At 32.0% G+C, this 13945-nt stretch overlaps 2 protein-coding genes across 2 annotated transcripts in view; one reads left to right on the top strand and one right to left on the bottom strand.

Annotated features, from left to right (window-relative positions):
- The window catches only part of LOC114326462 (uncharacterized), a 92159-nt gene extending 89555 nt beyond the window's left edge, over nucleotides 1–2604 (top strand). Inside the window, exon 6 of the mRNA XM_028274843.2 lies at nucleotides 1893–2604. Coding sequence (XP_028130644.2) covers nucleotides 1893–2152 — 260 coding nt within the window. The 3' untranslated portion in view covers nucleotides 2153–2604. The remainder of the gene's footprint in view (nucleotides 1–1892) is intronic.
- A 2491-nt stretch (nucleotides 2605–5095) lies between these two features.
- LOC114326463 (protein asteroid) lies at nucleotides 5096–13641 on the bottom strand. The gene is made up of 2 exons (XM_028274844.2): nucleotides 12822–13641; nucleotides 5096–6705 (listed from the first exon to the last, which is right to left on the bottom strand). Exons 1-2 carry the CDS (start codon nucleotides 13492–13494, stop codon nucleotides 5120–5122), a joined length of 2259 nt encoding a protein of 752 aa, XP_028130645.2. The 5' UTR covers nucleotides 13495–13641; the 3' UTR covers nucleotides 5096–5119.
- Between the last annotated feature and the right edge of the window lie 304 nt (nucleotides 13642–13945).

Here is a 13945-nt window from a genome sequence, read left to right as displayed (position 1 = left end):
TTACTAATTAGGGGGGGGGGGGTCATCCCGAATTTCTTTTTGCCAAAACAAAAGGGACCAACTTTATTTTGAGCGTAACTTGCGTAAATTTAATACTAGAAACTTTTTATAAAAACAGAAATAAAGCTTTTTTAAACACTTTAAAAAAGTTATAATAGGTTTTCCCCAAAAAGTGCTTAATTTTTTGGATATTTCACTTCGAAATATTCTATTTGAAATTTGGTGAATATGAATCTATTTTTCATTGGCTATAACTCTGGTTCTGCAAGATCCAGAGACTTAACGCGTACAACATTTTTTTTACTTTTTTGTAGGGTATATTTTTGCTAAGAACGTTTTTTTCGACAAAATACTTACTTTTTGAGTTATCTGCGAAAAACCGTCTAAAAATGTAGTTATTTTGTTGAAAAATGAACATATTCACTCGCAAATAACTCGAAAAGTGTTGACTTAGCGAAAAAGCTATATAGAACAAAAGTTACTTAAAATTAGTTAGTTTATCCATTTCCGTACTTATTTTGAACATATATTTTTTCACCCCCAGGTCAAAAGCACACATCGGCACAATATTACTTTTTTCTTTGACATGTTGGCTATGCGTATGCCAAATTTCATGTCAATCCAAGCGGTTCTTTAAAATTTAGAGAAAAAACCGTGAAAGAATGTACTAAAATTGATAACATAATTTCTTTTATAACTGTAAAAACAGTTAGTTTCCACGTTAAAAAAAATAACAAGGTGAAAATGCGAGCATTATCATAACGAAAACTTTGTTTATTTACGTATTTTAATTCATAATATAAAAAATTGCTATTATGAAAAGTAGTTTAGAATTAATATAATTATGTTTTAATGTGCAATTATATCATTCTAATTTAAATGTTATGAACTATAAAGGTAGTTTACTCTTGATCGAAATTCATATTTTTTATATACTTACCTCGTATAAAATTAATAAAATTTTATATATGATGGTTGCATCATAAATATTAGAACATGAAGAGTTTTTTATGAATAATAACTTTTCTTCGTCAAATTAAAAATAAAAGAGTTATAAATGAAAATGTTGTTGGTATCCATAATTTGAGAAAAATCTCAAATATTTTTTCCATTAGAAGGATGTAATTGCACATATCAGACCATAATTTTTTATACCAGACAATATTATTGCATATACTGTCGGTTTGCTAAACTCAGACACAACTGGCTAGTGATTTTAGTCAATAATTTTGCCAATTTGGCAAAAAATATTATTACTAATTAGTTAATAATTATTAAATAATTAGTAATTTTGCCAATTTTGGCAAAATTCGCAAAAAACAAAAAAAATACCTACTAAAATTAAAATCACTAGCCAGTTGTGTCGAGTAATTTAGTTCGACATTCACGAAGTGTCAAACTCAAATGTAAATATAATAACCTATGCTTTGCTTAACAAATCGAGATTAAAAAACTAGCCTACTTTATAGCAACGATTTTAGCTGGACGTGTAGTGTGTCGGCAGAAAATAAAACGATTGTGACGTCACATTTTAAACTTTGAGGTCGATTATCTCGAAGACGGTTAGAAATATCGAAATGAAATATAGAAAATTTTCAGATTTGGATTCAGAAGAAAAAACTACATAAGAATCCATCGATAAATCTGATCTGAGTATTGCAGGAGAGGCAACGCAATAACACGCACACTTTTGCGAATTTATAAACGAAATGTTTTCGTTGAAAAATTCAATTTGGACGTTACGAATTTGTATAGTTACGAACTGTCGCCGTATTAATGTTCATAAGAGTATATAATTTTACATCAAATTACATAGTACTTTTCTCTTCATCTGAGTAATTTGTTAAGGTTTTTGAGCTTATAAAAATATAAAACATTATATCCTTTTTTAGATCCAACTGTACCGGCCGCAAAATCTCCCGAACCAGGTACTGCCCAAGCAGCACCCGGAGCTATCGCCTTAGCCGGTCCTGGAGGCATAGCAGGAGCTGCTCCAAGAGGCACTGCATTAGCAGGAAAAGGTGGCTTAGCAGTTTCAAGTCCGCAAGCAACAGCCATTGCAGGAACAAAGAAAGAAGAGAAGCCAGAAAAGGCAGAGAAAGAAAAGCCAGAGAAGCAAGAAAGGAAAACAACCAGAAAGCCAAAAAATTGATTAATGTAAATAGTTTAATTTAACTTTTTTACTTTCTGCAGTAGTAGTGAGATATCTTCGGATAGTTTGGTAAGAAAATTCAACATACTTTTCTTAGTAGACATAAAGTTACGGTTTATGCACAATAACTTGCTAAGTATGATAGAAGGACTTAAGTATAAGTACCTAGTAGTAAAATTAAAAAAATTATTTTAGTAATTTATATTTGTACCTATACGTTTTCCGAAATATATTAAAAACATTGTGTAAATTCAACAAAATTTCATAAAATATCTAAAATCAAATTATGTTAGCTTGATCTCGATGTGTAGAAAAATACAAAATGTAAATTAGGTTTTTAAAATCTTACTAGTTATTTCTGTTGAGAATAAACTGTATTAAATATAAAATGAACCATCCATTGTAAATATAGATGTAGGGTTTTACATTACACAAATAAAAGATTTAAAAAGTGTTTTCAGTTTTATTACTTTCAGTTTTTTTCCTGAATATACAGCGAGGACGTTTGATTGGAATAAATTCATTTTCTCGAGAATGGGCGACTCTGGAGATAAATCCCGAAAAAGGCGAATTTTTATTTGTAAATTATAATTTTTTGGCATATATATAATCCTAGTGACGTCATCCATCTGGGCGTGATAACGTAATCGATGATTTTTTTTAAATAAGAACAGGGGTCATGTCGAATAGCTCATTCGAAAGGTTATTCAAAGCTAGATTCACTAATATAAACATGAATATACTTATTTATACAGGGTGCCCAAAAAAATTTTTAATTAAATTAATTGAGACAAAAAGAAGAATGTATATAATTTACTTAATTCAAAATACATTTTACTGTTGTCCGAAAACAGGAAAAAATATTTATTTGACAAATAAATATTGTTTCTCGCTTAAATTCAATATTAAAGCTGCCACCCTTCCTGTCCCTTAGCAGTTTGAACGTTTATTTAAGCGAAAAGCAATGTTTATTTTTCAAATTAACATTTTTTTTTCTGTTTTCTGACAGCAGTAAAATGTATTTTGCATTAAATAAATTACACACATTCTTCTTTTTGTCTCAAGCAATTTAATTTAAAAAAAAAATTTGAGCTCCCTGTATAAATAATTATGTTAATAAAAAATACTAAGTTTGCAATATAATAGCACATAAAACAGCATCCAAAAATGTTACTTTACATCCTACCAGATTAAAAACAATGGGAACCTTCTCTGGTAACATCTCCGAGGCTTCTACAATTTGCAAGTCATAACGGATGCTGAGACTAAGGAAGATGAGGGAATTTTACAATTTATAATTCACGTCCCATCTGCTCAGCGCGGTAAAGTTCCAACTAGAATATGGTTCCCTTCGTACTCCAATCAGAGTAAACATGTAGGTAAATCAAAAATGAACTGGAATGATGATGCTGCTGTAGTTTCGTGTTGCAACGAAATTGAAAATAGTTATTCATTTTTGAATTATGTTAATGTTTATATTAGTGAATAGAAAATTAAATAACCTTTCGAATGAGCCATCACCAGAGACATGTTCACCGTAGACAAGGCATACTGAGCAAAAAAGCGTAACGCGCGGCAGTCGATCGGTGGTCTATATCTATCTCTTTTTACTAAGCGATACCGCTCATATGACGGACAAAGATGGCTAGACCACTCAAAATGAATATTGACCAATGGCATCGTTCATATTGGCATTACACATCGATGCACAGAGCGGCCCATAGCTAGCCTAATCTACAGGTAATTATATCTATGGCTATCGCATGACCCCCATTCTCATTTAAAAAATCATCGATTACCTCATCACGCCCAGATGGATGACGTCACTAGTATGATATATATGCCAAAAATTATAATTTAGAAATAAAAATCGACCTGTTTCGGGATTTTCCCCATAGTCGCCCATTCTCGAGAAAATGAATTTATTCCAACTGAAACGTCGTCACTGTATATTTCCTAAAATATATTTGACATTTCGACTTCCACTTCGGAAATGTCGAAACGTCAAATGAATCGGTTTTTTTAAAGGGCGTCATCAACACTTTTCTTCATTTTTATTTTAATGAAGTTTTTGGTTCATTGTTATTGGAGCTATCAGTTTGTCTTAAAAGGGCAGCTGTTCAACGCTACTTTCTATGCCAAAACTTTGTTTGAAATATTTGGTTTGTTTTAAAAGGGCGCATGTGATGCAATCACATGCGCCCTTTTAATGAAGCTGATGAAAAGTTTTTTTCAATTTCCCGAAAATTTAGTTTTGGTCAGTTAGGCCCTTTTAAAAATACTGATTCAAATATATTTAATTTACAACTTAAATTGTGGCGTATTTCCCAAATAAAATAGTAAATTACAACAACAAAAATGTTATATAAAAGATATTCGATGGGCTAGTCATATAGTGAGAAAAGATGCCGATCTATTGCCAACAAGAGCCAACAATTGCAAGAGCAGAAAACCAAAAGGGAAGTCATGGAAAAGATGCGAGAGTAAAATGTCAGTAGACATTCAAAATTAGATGGACCAATATGAATATTGTTTCTTCTTTATCAAGCCATCCCTAGGGGTAGCGGGTAAATACTCCTTTGCAATCCCGACAGAGGATAGATTTACTTCAGGAATAGCAAACCTGCCCTCACGAGCTCATCTATGGTTTTGCCTTTCTCCCCGGGAGACCATGTCACGACAGATAAAATTCATATCTATAGGCTTTCCATCTACCCACCAAGAATATGGAGAAAATCAGATGCAAAAAATTCGTAAGTTAAGGTGGAAGCTATCTTATTAAAACTGAATGGTCGCAAGTGAAGCGACCATAGGCGTTCTTAAATAATAAAATCTCAATTTTGAACTGTTCACGCTAGAAAATAAAGTAGGAACAAGTAGATCCATATGACCATTACGATCGATTTAATCAGACATCTGTCAGAATTAAAAATAAAACAAATCTTTAGTTTCATATAAAAATGTATTTCAACATATCCGTAATAAAGCAAATTTGTTATTAGGATCAAATTCCGCCTCTTCATCAGAATCGAATTCAATTTTTTCAGCTTCTTCATACACCTCCTTCGCCGTTTTCTTTTTCCTTCTTTTCTTAATAACCTGCTGGGGTGCTTCAATTTGTATAAACTTCTTCATTGCACTAACTATAACATTCAAACTGTACAAAACACTTGGAGAATCTTTTAACACAAGTTTCATATACTCATCTAAGTTAGTCCTTTTGGTGAGGTTTTTAGTAATATTATATACAAATGTACAATTTAAGGTTTTAGAAATATAAAAATTGGAAAAGGGACAATCAAATAGTACGTTCAGATAATCTACGTGCATGAAACAACTTTGAAACTCTGATATTGAATGTACCAAGCTCCTATCAAAAGATTTATAATTCGTGGTCATTTTGTGATCCATTTCGAAATATGAAATCAAAGCTTTTAAACATAGTATAGAATCTGGTTGTGAAATCGTATCTAGAGCACCTTTCACATCTTGAACGACTGTTTCATTATGTTTATTATCACTTACAAAATTTCCAAACTTTTTACAAAAGACTTTGCTTGACCTGAAAAATGTTCCTAATTTTATATCAACACAGCTCAATATTAATCTTGACAATATGATTCCATAAACTATAGGCCATCCAAAAGAAGTTGTAGACTTTTTTAAATAGTAGTAAAGAGACAACAAAAGAGTATGCCACGAATCTGGAAACATCTTTAAACAATCTTCATAAGAATTATCTACACCTAAAATATTAAAAATATATTTCGTTGATTCAGAATTACTTAAAGCTTCAATTTCATTATAACTTGGAAGACTAATGTCACAAATTGGTACTTTTTCTTTTGCCACACCCTCAGCTCCCTTCCTACCTATACATAATAAATTTTCGTTACTATTAGACAAAATTTTATGAATTGCACTTAATATATCAAAACATATCTTGTGAGAATGTTCCAAAGCATTATTATCTACTTGGGGAATACAGTAATATTTATTTTGAATTAAAATATCCATGAAACATGGTGGATAGATACATGTTCTAAACTTTTCTAAAAACCTTGATGGCACACCCATTTCTGGGCTTTCTTCAACAAAAAGATTATCTTCCTCAGGTGGTGACGACTCTCCTCCAGTATCTTCTGCCTCAGATTGTGACTCAGATTTATCAGGTTCTCCTCCAGTATCTTCTACCTCAGTATGTGACTCAGACTCGTCAGGCTCTTCTATGCTGTTATTAATGGTTTCTAAATCGATGTCAACATTTTTCTTATCAACTACTTTTGGCTCAATTCCTAGATATTTCAGATATTTACTATCAAAACAGTTGTATCCTTTTATAGCTTGTTTAATTTTATACATTATAATATTTCTTCTTCCTTTTTTATACCTGCTCAGCACTTTCTTTAGAGCACTTTCAACAGTTTCATTTTGTAGCCAGACAAGCAAGGATTTGATTCGTTTTTGCTGGTCACTTTGGATTCCATGGCATTTTTGAATTTTTAAATTTTGGTAAAACATTGTGAAGACTCCTCTTTTAACATAATCATTACCTGAAACAGATTAAAGCAGTTAGTATATTATTTATATACTTTTGAGATATGATGATATACAACAGGGTATTGGAGCTAAAGTTTGGGAAAGGGGTGAAAACAGTCACTTTTGCAGATGGGTTAAACTCAATAACCAATTTAATTTTACAAAACTCATAGAGAGGGCTGAACTAGAGACTAGTTCATACCAAAGGAAGATGTATTTAGAAATAGTACACTGTACAGACCAGTATGGTGGAAATACATCAAAATGATGATAACGACAGAAAGAAAACCACTACTAAGGGTGGTAGGCTCTCAAAAATTACTGTAAAACTGCTTCGGGATAGCAAGAGGAGAATAAAAAAAGGGGAATATAAAGAAGAACAGGGAGGAAAGCAGAAAAAATAGTGTGAGACAGTGGCAGAGCAGTTCAAGAAAGAACTAAAGCAAACTGAATGTGAACGCTCATTCCCAACACAGAACCCTAGATAAACTACAAATTTAGACATAACAACTTTTATTTCACAAAATGTTTGACAGGGCATGAGTCTTTTTGGACCTAGGTATATTTGTAAAATTAAAAAGACTAATGATGGTCGATGCATAATGTTTGGGGTGAAGGATGATACAAAAGATTCCGTTTTTACATGTCGTCACCTTAAAGTGTTAACCTGCTAAGTCCACATTTTAGGCAAAATGAGTTTTTAACATCTTCATAATAGTATTAATTTAGTCTATCGATTAGTTAAACAGTCAAGTTACATTTTTTATCTAAAACCTAAAATATTGTATGATTTGTATACCAGCTAACTCTGATTGCTTTGATTTTCCTGTGTAAACGCAGCTAAGTTCTTGACAGCCATGCATTTATATAGTAAAACTTGACCTGACAAGTACACGCTGCGAAATCGTTTTTTGCCTCTCCTGTAAAATTTGGTAAAACGGAGTTAGCAGGTTAACACTTTAGGGCGACGATGTAGTCAATTCAGTCCAGGGCCGGATTTAAGGGGTGGCAGGCTGGGCAGCTGCCCGGGGCCCCCACATTTCAGGGGCCCCACAAAGCCTCAAACGGAAAAAATAGCAGCAAATTATTCACATAGAATTATTTTTCTTTTATATAAACACTTGTGCCGTCCACTCTCTAAATTTAGTTGCAAAAGCTGCAGCTGAGTGTTGTTCTGCTGCTACAGCATTATCTGATTTCTTAAAAGAGCTATATGTATTTTCACTTCCTCTACATATATACAACTTGTTAATCAAATGTTTAAAAGCTGCATCTTTAAGCGACAGCAACGCAGACCGTGGCAGAAATATTATTGTTCCTAAAAGAGTAAATACTACTAGATGGTTAGCCAGAAGTAATACCGCAAAAGCACTAGTTAAAGATTATAATCAGACTAAAGTAGACTTATCCAAAATTTCAGAAGAAACAATTTAAAACTCGTAGCGATACAAATTGTTTGTATAATCGAATGTGCTTACTGTAAAAAGGAATATTTGCAATATTTTGGAATGAAATCTTAGAGAAAACAAACAGTCCAAGTCGTATTCTCCAAGATCCAAATATTGCCCTTAATTCAGGAGTGGCAGCACTTAGATCACAGTTATACAGAATTTATACAGTCAAGACGTGACAATTTCAAAACATTTGAGACGCGAGGCGCGATGGCACTCGGAAGTCAAGACTATTCGACACATAGAAAATGACTACGGAATATTCGACTGACTCCACTGGATTATGGAACATGTCAAGAGACTGAAATGACAACCTCAGAGAAATTTAGGACTCATTTTATCGCTATTATAGATCACCTCATTACCTCTTTAAGTCAGAGGCTTTCTGCATATAAATGCATTCATTCCAATTTTGGATTTTTACATCATTTAGATATATTTTGGTCATGCATATAATATGTACAATATTTTGGCCATGTTATGCGACACCCAGAGAGATATAGTATACTTCATTTAATAATACAAGGCAATGTAGACGGAAGAAGAGGGGCAGGTCGAAGAAGAACGTCATGGCTTAAAAACCTGACAGAATGGTTTAACAGATCCTCTACATCCCTTTTTCGAGCTACCGTGAAAAAAATTACTATAGCCAATTTGATAGCCAATGCTCGATAATCAAGCACGGCGCATGAAGAAGAAGACATCATTTAGCTTCAGAGCTATCAGAGCTTAGGTACTGACATCTGTAGCAATGATTTAGATGAAATCCTAGGTGTCGAACTAATACAATTTGTAGAATTTTTCAAAGAGCTCATTAAATATAAGCAGAGAACTTTAAATGTACCGATTGCTAGAAGAAAAGAATGTGAATGATGCGTTTCCAAATGTTGAGGTGATACTTCGTTTATATTTCTGATACCAACTAACTGTAGTGGGGAGAGGTAACTCTCAAAACTTAAGTTAATTAAAAATTGACTTCGGTCTATGATGGGCCAAGAGCGTTTGAATCATCTCTCTATAATGAGTATTGAACACGATGTCTTAAAGCAATAAGGCAATAAGACATGTCTGACATAGTCAAGGAATGTTCAAGTAAAAAATCTCGAAAAGTATCCGGACTTCAACCCTACATCCTACTGTTTATTTTTAATATTTTACTGTAACAAATTTTAATTTTAAATTTTACTGTATTTAAAAATATAGATATTTATAAAAATAGATCAACATTTTTTTAATGGTAGGATGTAGGGCCCGTCAACAATTCTGCCCAGAGGCCTCCACTGACTTAAATCCGGCTCTGATTCAGTCAGAAATATGGTTTGTCATTTAATTTAGATCATCAAGGCTTACATAGTACCAAAAATTGTAAAATATGGTCAATTTGAATGGTAGCAGATTTATTTAATAGAAATTTTAAAACAATCTTTAAAATTCAGAAAAGGTGCAAGCAAAAGGAATGATTAAAAATATTCTTTAGCAACCGTTGATTGAAATATTAATATGGCCCCAATCCATCTATCAACGGCTTAACTCACATTCAAATTGATATATTATTAATACGAAGAATTCGAAAATCAAAGAAAACATGACTGTCAATTGTATAAAATTATACTAAAATTCAATAAGCTATGCAGGAGTTGTAAAACATTAGTTGCCAAAGACTTCGTCACCAGCAAAATGGAGACGGCTATTTTGTTTAGCTTTTGAACATTCTTGGACAATTTTTACCTGCATAATCGCTTAAATTATTCATTAATTTAATTAAGAGGAAACAGTAGCGAAAACGCGTTCCAAGATTGCGGCTGTAATTATGACAGTGGCGGCTCGTGGCCTTGGAGACAGGGTCGGCAAGGTTTTTTTGTCTCCTCCTCATATAGGTATACCATCAAACTAAAAGGCTTAAATCATCATAGGAGATTTTGTTGTTTTTTGTTTTTTTATTTGATGTAATTGACATTCTCTCTTGTTTCATGGTGTTTCGACAATACGTGTTGATTCTTTTGAGACAAGATAAATCCCGTTTATTTGAGGCAGAAATTGGTGGTAGTGGTGATAAGAAAATTGATGAACAGTTTGTTATAATGAATTGCAGTACTTACTACATAGAATTATACATACATATTTTGTAACTTATCCCACTTTCTGAAAATATTTGGATCGGCATAATTTTTAAGTACGTAACTTGTTATAATAAATATCTTGGAAATTCTTTGGCGAAGGTAACTTTTAAATTTTGAATCGTCAAAGAGGTTAAAAATTTGCAAATCTTCAAAATTCGAAAAACGAGTATCTATTTGCATATATTAGTAGGTATTAAAAATTTCAAGATATACCTACTCGTTTTTCGAGAGATGTATCATGTTGTTGTCTTTTTTGGGATGGTTCGGAAATATCAAGTGAATCCAAAATGTCACTGCGTATATATTGGAAACTACTATCATTACGAAAATTTCTGAGATTTTGCACCAGCTTTCGTATTCTATTTTTTGAATAAATAATGTCAGTTGACTGATTTTGAACAATAATGAATATCTTGGGCAAACTCTGTCTTAAAAATATTTAAAAGAATATTAAAAGAGTAATTATTTAATAATAAAGAGATCGAGGTATCGCCAATTTCAAAATCGTCGCCTTCGATAATAAAATCAAAAACTTCCAAAAGCTGTTCACGAAAAACTGCTAGAGATACTAAAACTACCAGAGATAATCTACTTAGATAAAACTAATCGAGATTTAAAATTTCATGGCGTATGACAAACTGTTCGCTTTTTTTTTTCGAAACAAATTTGTTCTAAAGCAGTAATCCGTTTAGGTGAGCTAAACTGGCAAGAAAAGACGATATTCTTTATTTTTTTACACGTATCATGCAAAACTAAATTCATTATATGCGCATAATAGTGAGTAAATAAAGCTTGTGATGCAATATGTAGTTTTAACTTTTGACTGGAGACCATTCAATTCACCACACATCACAGCAATGCCATCATAAGATTGCCCCAGTTTGCCCTACTAATTTATTTTTAATATCAAAAAATTTTAATCTGTTCTTTAAAACACCAAAAATATATTCTGCCTTATTGCTTTTACTCACGTCTCTAAAACCTAAAAACCTCTCATAGATATTACCACGTAACGTGTATTGAACAACAATAATTGATAATTGTGAATGACATGATAATCAGAAGTTTCATCTACTTCCAGCGAAAAGCAAATGGTTTTCTAAATCTCAGATTCAATAACGTTATTCAAAATGTAACTATTTGATTAGGTATATGTATCTATTAGTTCATACTGTATTACGAATACACTTCGAATCAGAAAGTAAATATTTCTAAAACAATTTCATTATTTTCTCTATAATTACTTTGATTTTTAACAAATGCTTCGATCCATCATGTCCACTAAATGATAATTCCTGACAACTTAAAAAAATTACAATATCAATTAAACGACGTAAAACGGCGTGATTATTTTTGACAATTTCTGCCGATGCGATCTGGCGATGCCAAATGAAACACCGACCGGCAGATTTAAATATGCCGTACCTGCCTACGGAGAGAATGTATGTTCGCTTGCCCATCGACTTGTTATTTCGTTGAGTTTTACGTGTAAATCGTCAAGCTACGGAGTGCTACGGATGAGTTAGGTACGGCTAGCCGAAAAGTCAGATGAATGGCTCGGATCATTCATTTTTTGAGAAGTCTGTTATGCGCAGGGATCACTTAACGCTCGGATTGATCAAATCCTTTTAAAAACCATGAATAAAATTTAGTCCGTATTATCTGACAGATTTTTTTTTACTTTACAGACACAAATATTAAAAAAATCTATCTATATAAATGTGTGGGTCGGCACTGCCGACCCTGACCGGCCGCCACTGAATTTTGAATATTTTTTCGAGATATTTGGCACACGTATTCGTAATATAATAAAGAATGGCGGTACAGAGCCCAATTTGAAAAATATATTAATATGTGGAAGTTACTCTGTAATTAAATACAATATTAAAAAAACGAGCCTGTACCGCCATTAAGAAGAACAAAACAATACACTTTCTTCAAATAAATTTTTTTATCTGATGCCTAGATTTTGAGTCATTTTGGAACTACTAATGAAATAAAAAATTTTAGTAGTTCCAAAATGACACAAAATCTAGGCATCGGATAAAAAAGTTTATTTGAAGAAAGTATATTTTTTTGTTCTTCTTAATGGCGGTACAGGCTCGTTTTTTAATATTGTATTTAATTACAGAGTAATTTCCACATATTAATATATTTTTCAAATTGGGCTCTGTACCGCCATTCTTTATTATATATTACGAATACGTGTACCAAATATCTCAAAAAAATATTCAAAATTACAGCCGCAATCTTGGAACGCGTTTTTGCTACCTGTTGATCGCTACTGTATCATCTTAATAGGATTATTTTTTCACTATGTATTCAGTGATTACAATAATTTGTATAGGTACTATGCAATAAAAACTAATAATCGTGAAAAGAGAAAAATTGATAGTGATTTTAATATAGGTACTGTTGCTAAGGAACAAGTAGATAAATGTTGAATATCTTTAACAATAGACATACAGTTATATCACTGTTTACAAATCCTGCATCGCTTATTGAAATTTAGTATAGTTAACTAAAATATATCTAAAACTTAATAAATTTATACTTCACCTAATAGCACAGCTAACACTGGAAGGCTATTTTTCTGTAAACCATTAAAGGATTTTAAAAACTTCTCCACTCTGTAAATGTTACAAGCTATATACTTATAGGTTGTGGTATTTTTTGATTTACCCCTCTTCACAGCCATTTCAAATGTAGAAAACGGTATGTATAAAACATCAAATATAAAGTAATCAGAATCAAAACTAAGTACTGGGCAATTCAATGTTCTAGCGATGTTTGATGTTTCAGTGTCCCCTTCAAAATCACATCCCACATGCTTTATGTTCCGTTCCGTGAGAACATCCCTAAATGTCTGTCTAATGAACAAAGGGAACACTGATATAGAAGTTTCAGTTACACAATTGAGTTGATTAGCTGACTTAATTTTCTTCTTCATTCTACTAATCACTGTATTAACTTTTCGATGTTCATACCCTCCATCCAATACAACATAAGGGATTATATTGCATTGACTGAGTAAGTCAAAGAAATTATGTACTGCTCTTGAGAATTTGTCATAGTCGCCTCCGAAACAATCATGGGAAAATGTATGCCATTTGTATAGTTGACAAGCAATTGAGTTTCCATCTATAACTACATTGGTGTCATGCAATTCATAGTTTTCCAAGTAGAGATGAGCCCGATTTTGTATAAATGTGGTAAGACCTCGAATGCCCATTGTTCATATTTTTTATATTATAAAATCTAAAATGTATATATAAAATACTCAAAAGTAGTAAAAATTAACGTTTAAAAGTAACTGAAAAATTAAACTAAGCTTAGACCCTTTTAGACCTTGCTACATGTATTTATTTATGGTTATGTTTTTATAAATTGACAGGATAATATTCCTGAAGTTAGCAATTTTATTTTCTTAGACTTTAGGCAGTGGCAGAGATTATTGAATTTAAAAAGTGTTTATTAAAGGAGTTCAATTTTGTAATCATGCAAAATAATTTAGTGAGAAAAACACGAAAAACGGATCCAGTTATCCTCTTTTGTATAATATACATTAAAGACAGCAATCCAGTAAAGTAACAGAAGTCGAAGTAAATAAATATTTTTAAAATTAGTTAATATTTGATTTTGAAAAACGGCATTCATGTTTATCAGAAAATAATTATTGTTAG

The sequence above is a fragment of the Diabrotica virgifera genome, chromosome 7 (assembly GCF_917563875.1).
Source record: "Diabrotica virgifera virgifera chromosome 7, PGI_DIABVI_V3a".
Classification (NCBI taxonomy): Eukaryota; Metazoa; Arthropoda; class Insecta; order Coleoptera; family Chrysomelidae; genus Diabrotica; species Diabrotica virgifera.
The sequence above is the reverse complement of the archived record's forward strand: the minus strand, read 5'-3'. Positions and strand labels throughout refer to the sequence as shown.

Coding starts and splice junctions, on each gene's coding strand:
- LOC114326463 (XM_028274844.2), bottom strand. CDS start 13,494: ATGGGCATTCGAGGTCTTACCACATTTATACAAAATCGGGCTCATCTC. Junction 6,706..12,821: donor AGTGTTAGCTGTGCTATTAG/GTGAAGTATAAA, acceptor AATCTGTTTCAG/GTAATGATTATGTTAAAAGA.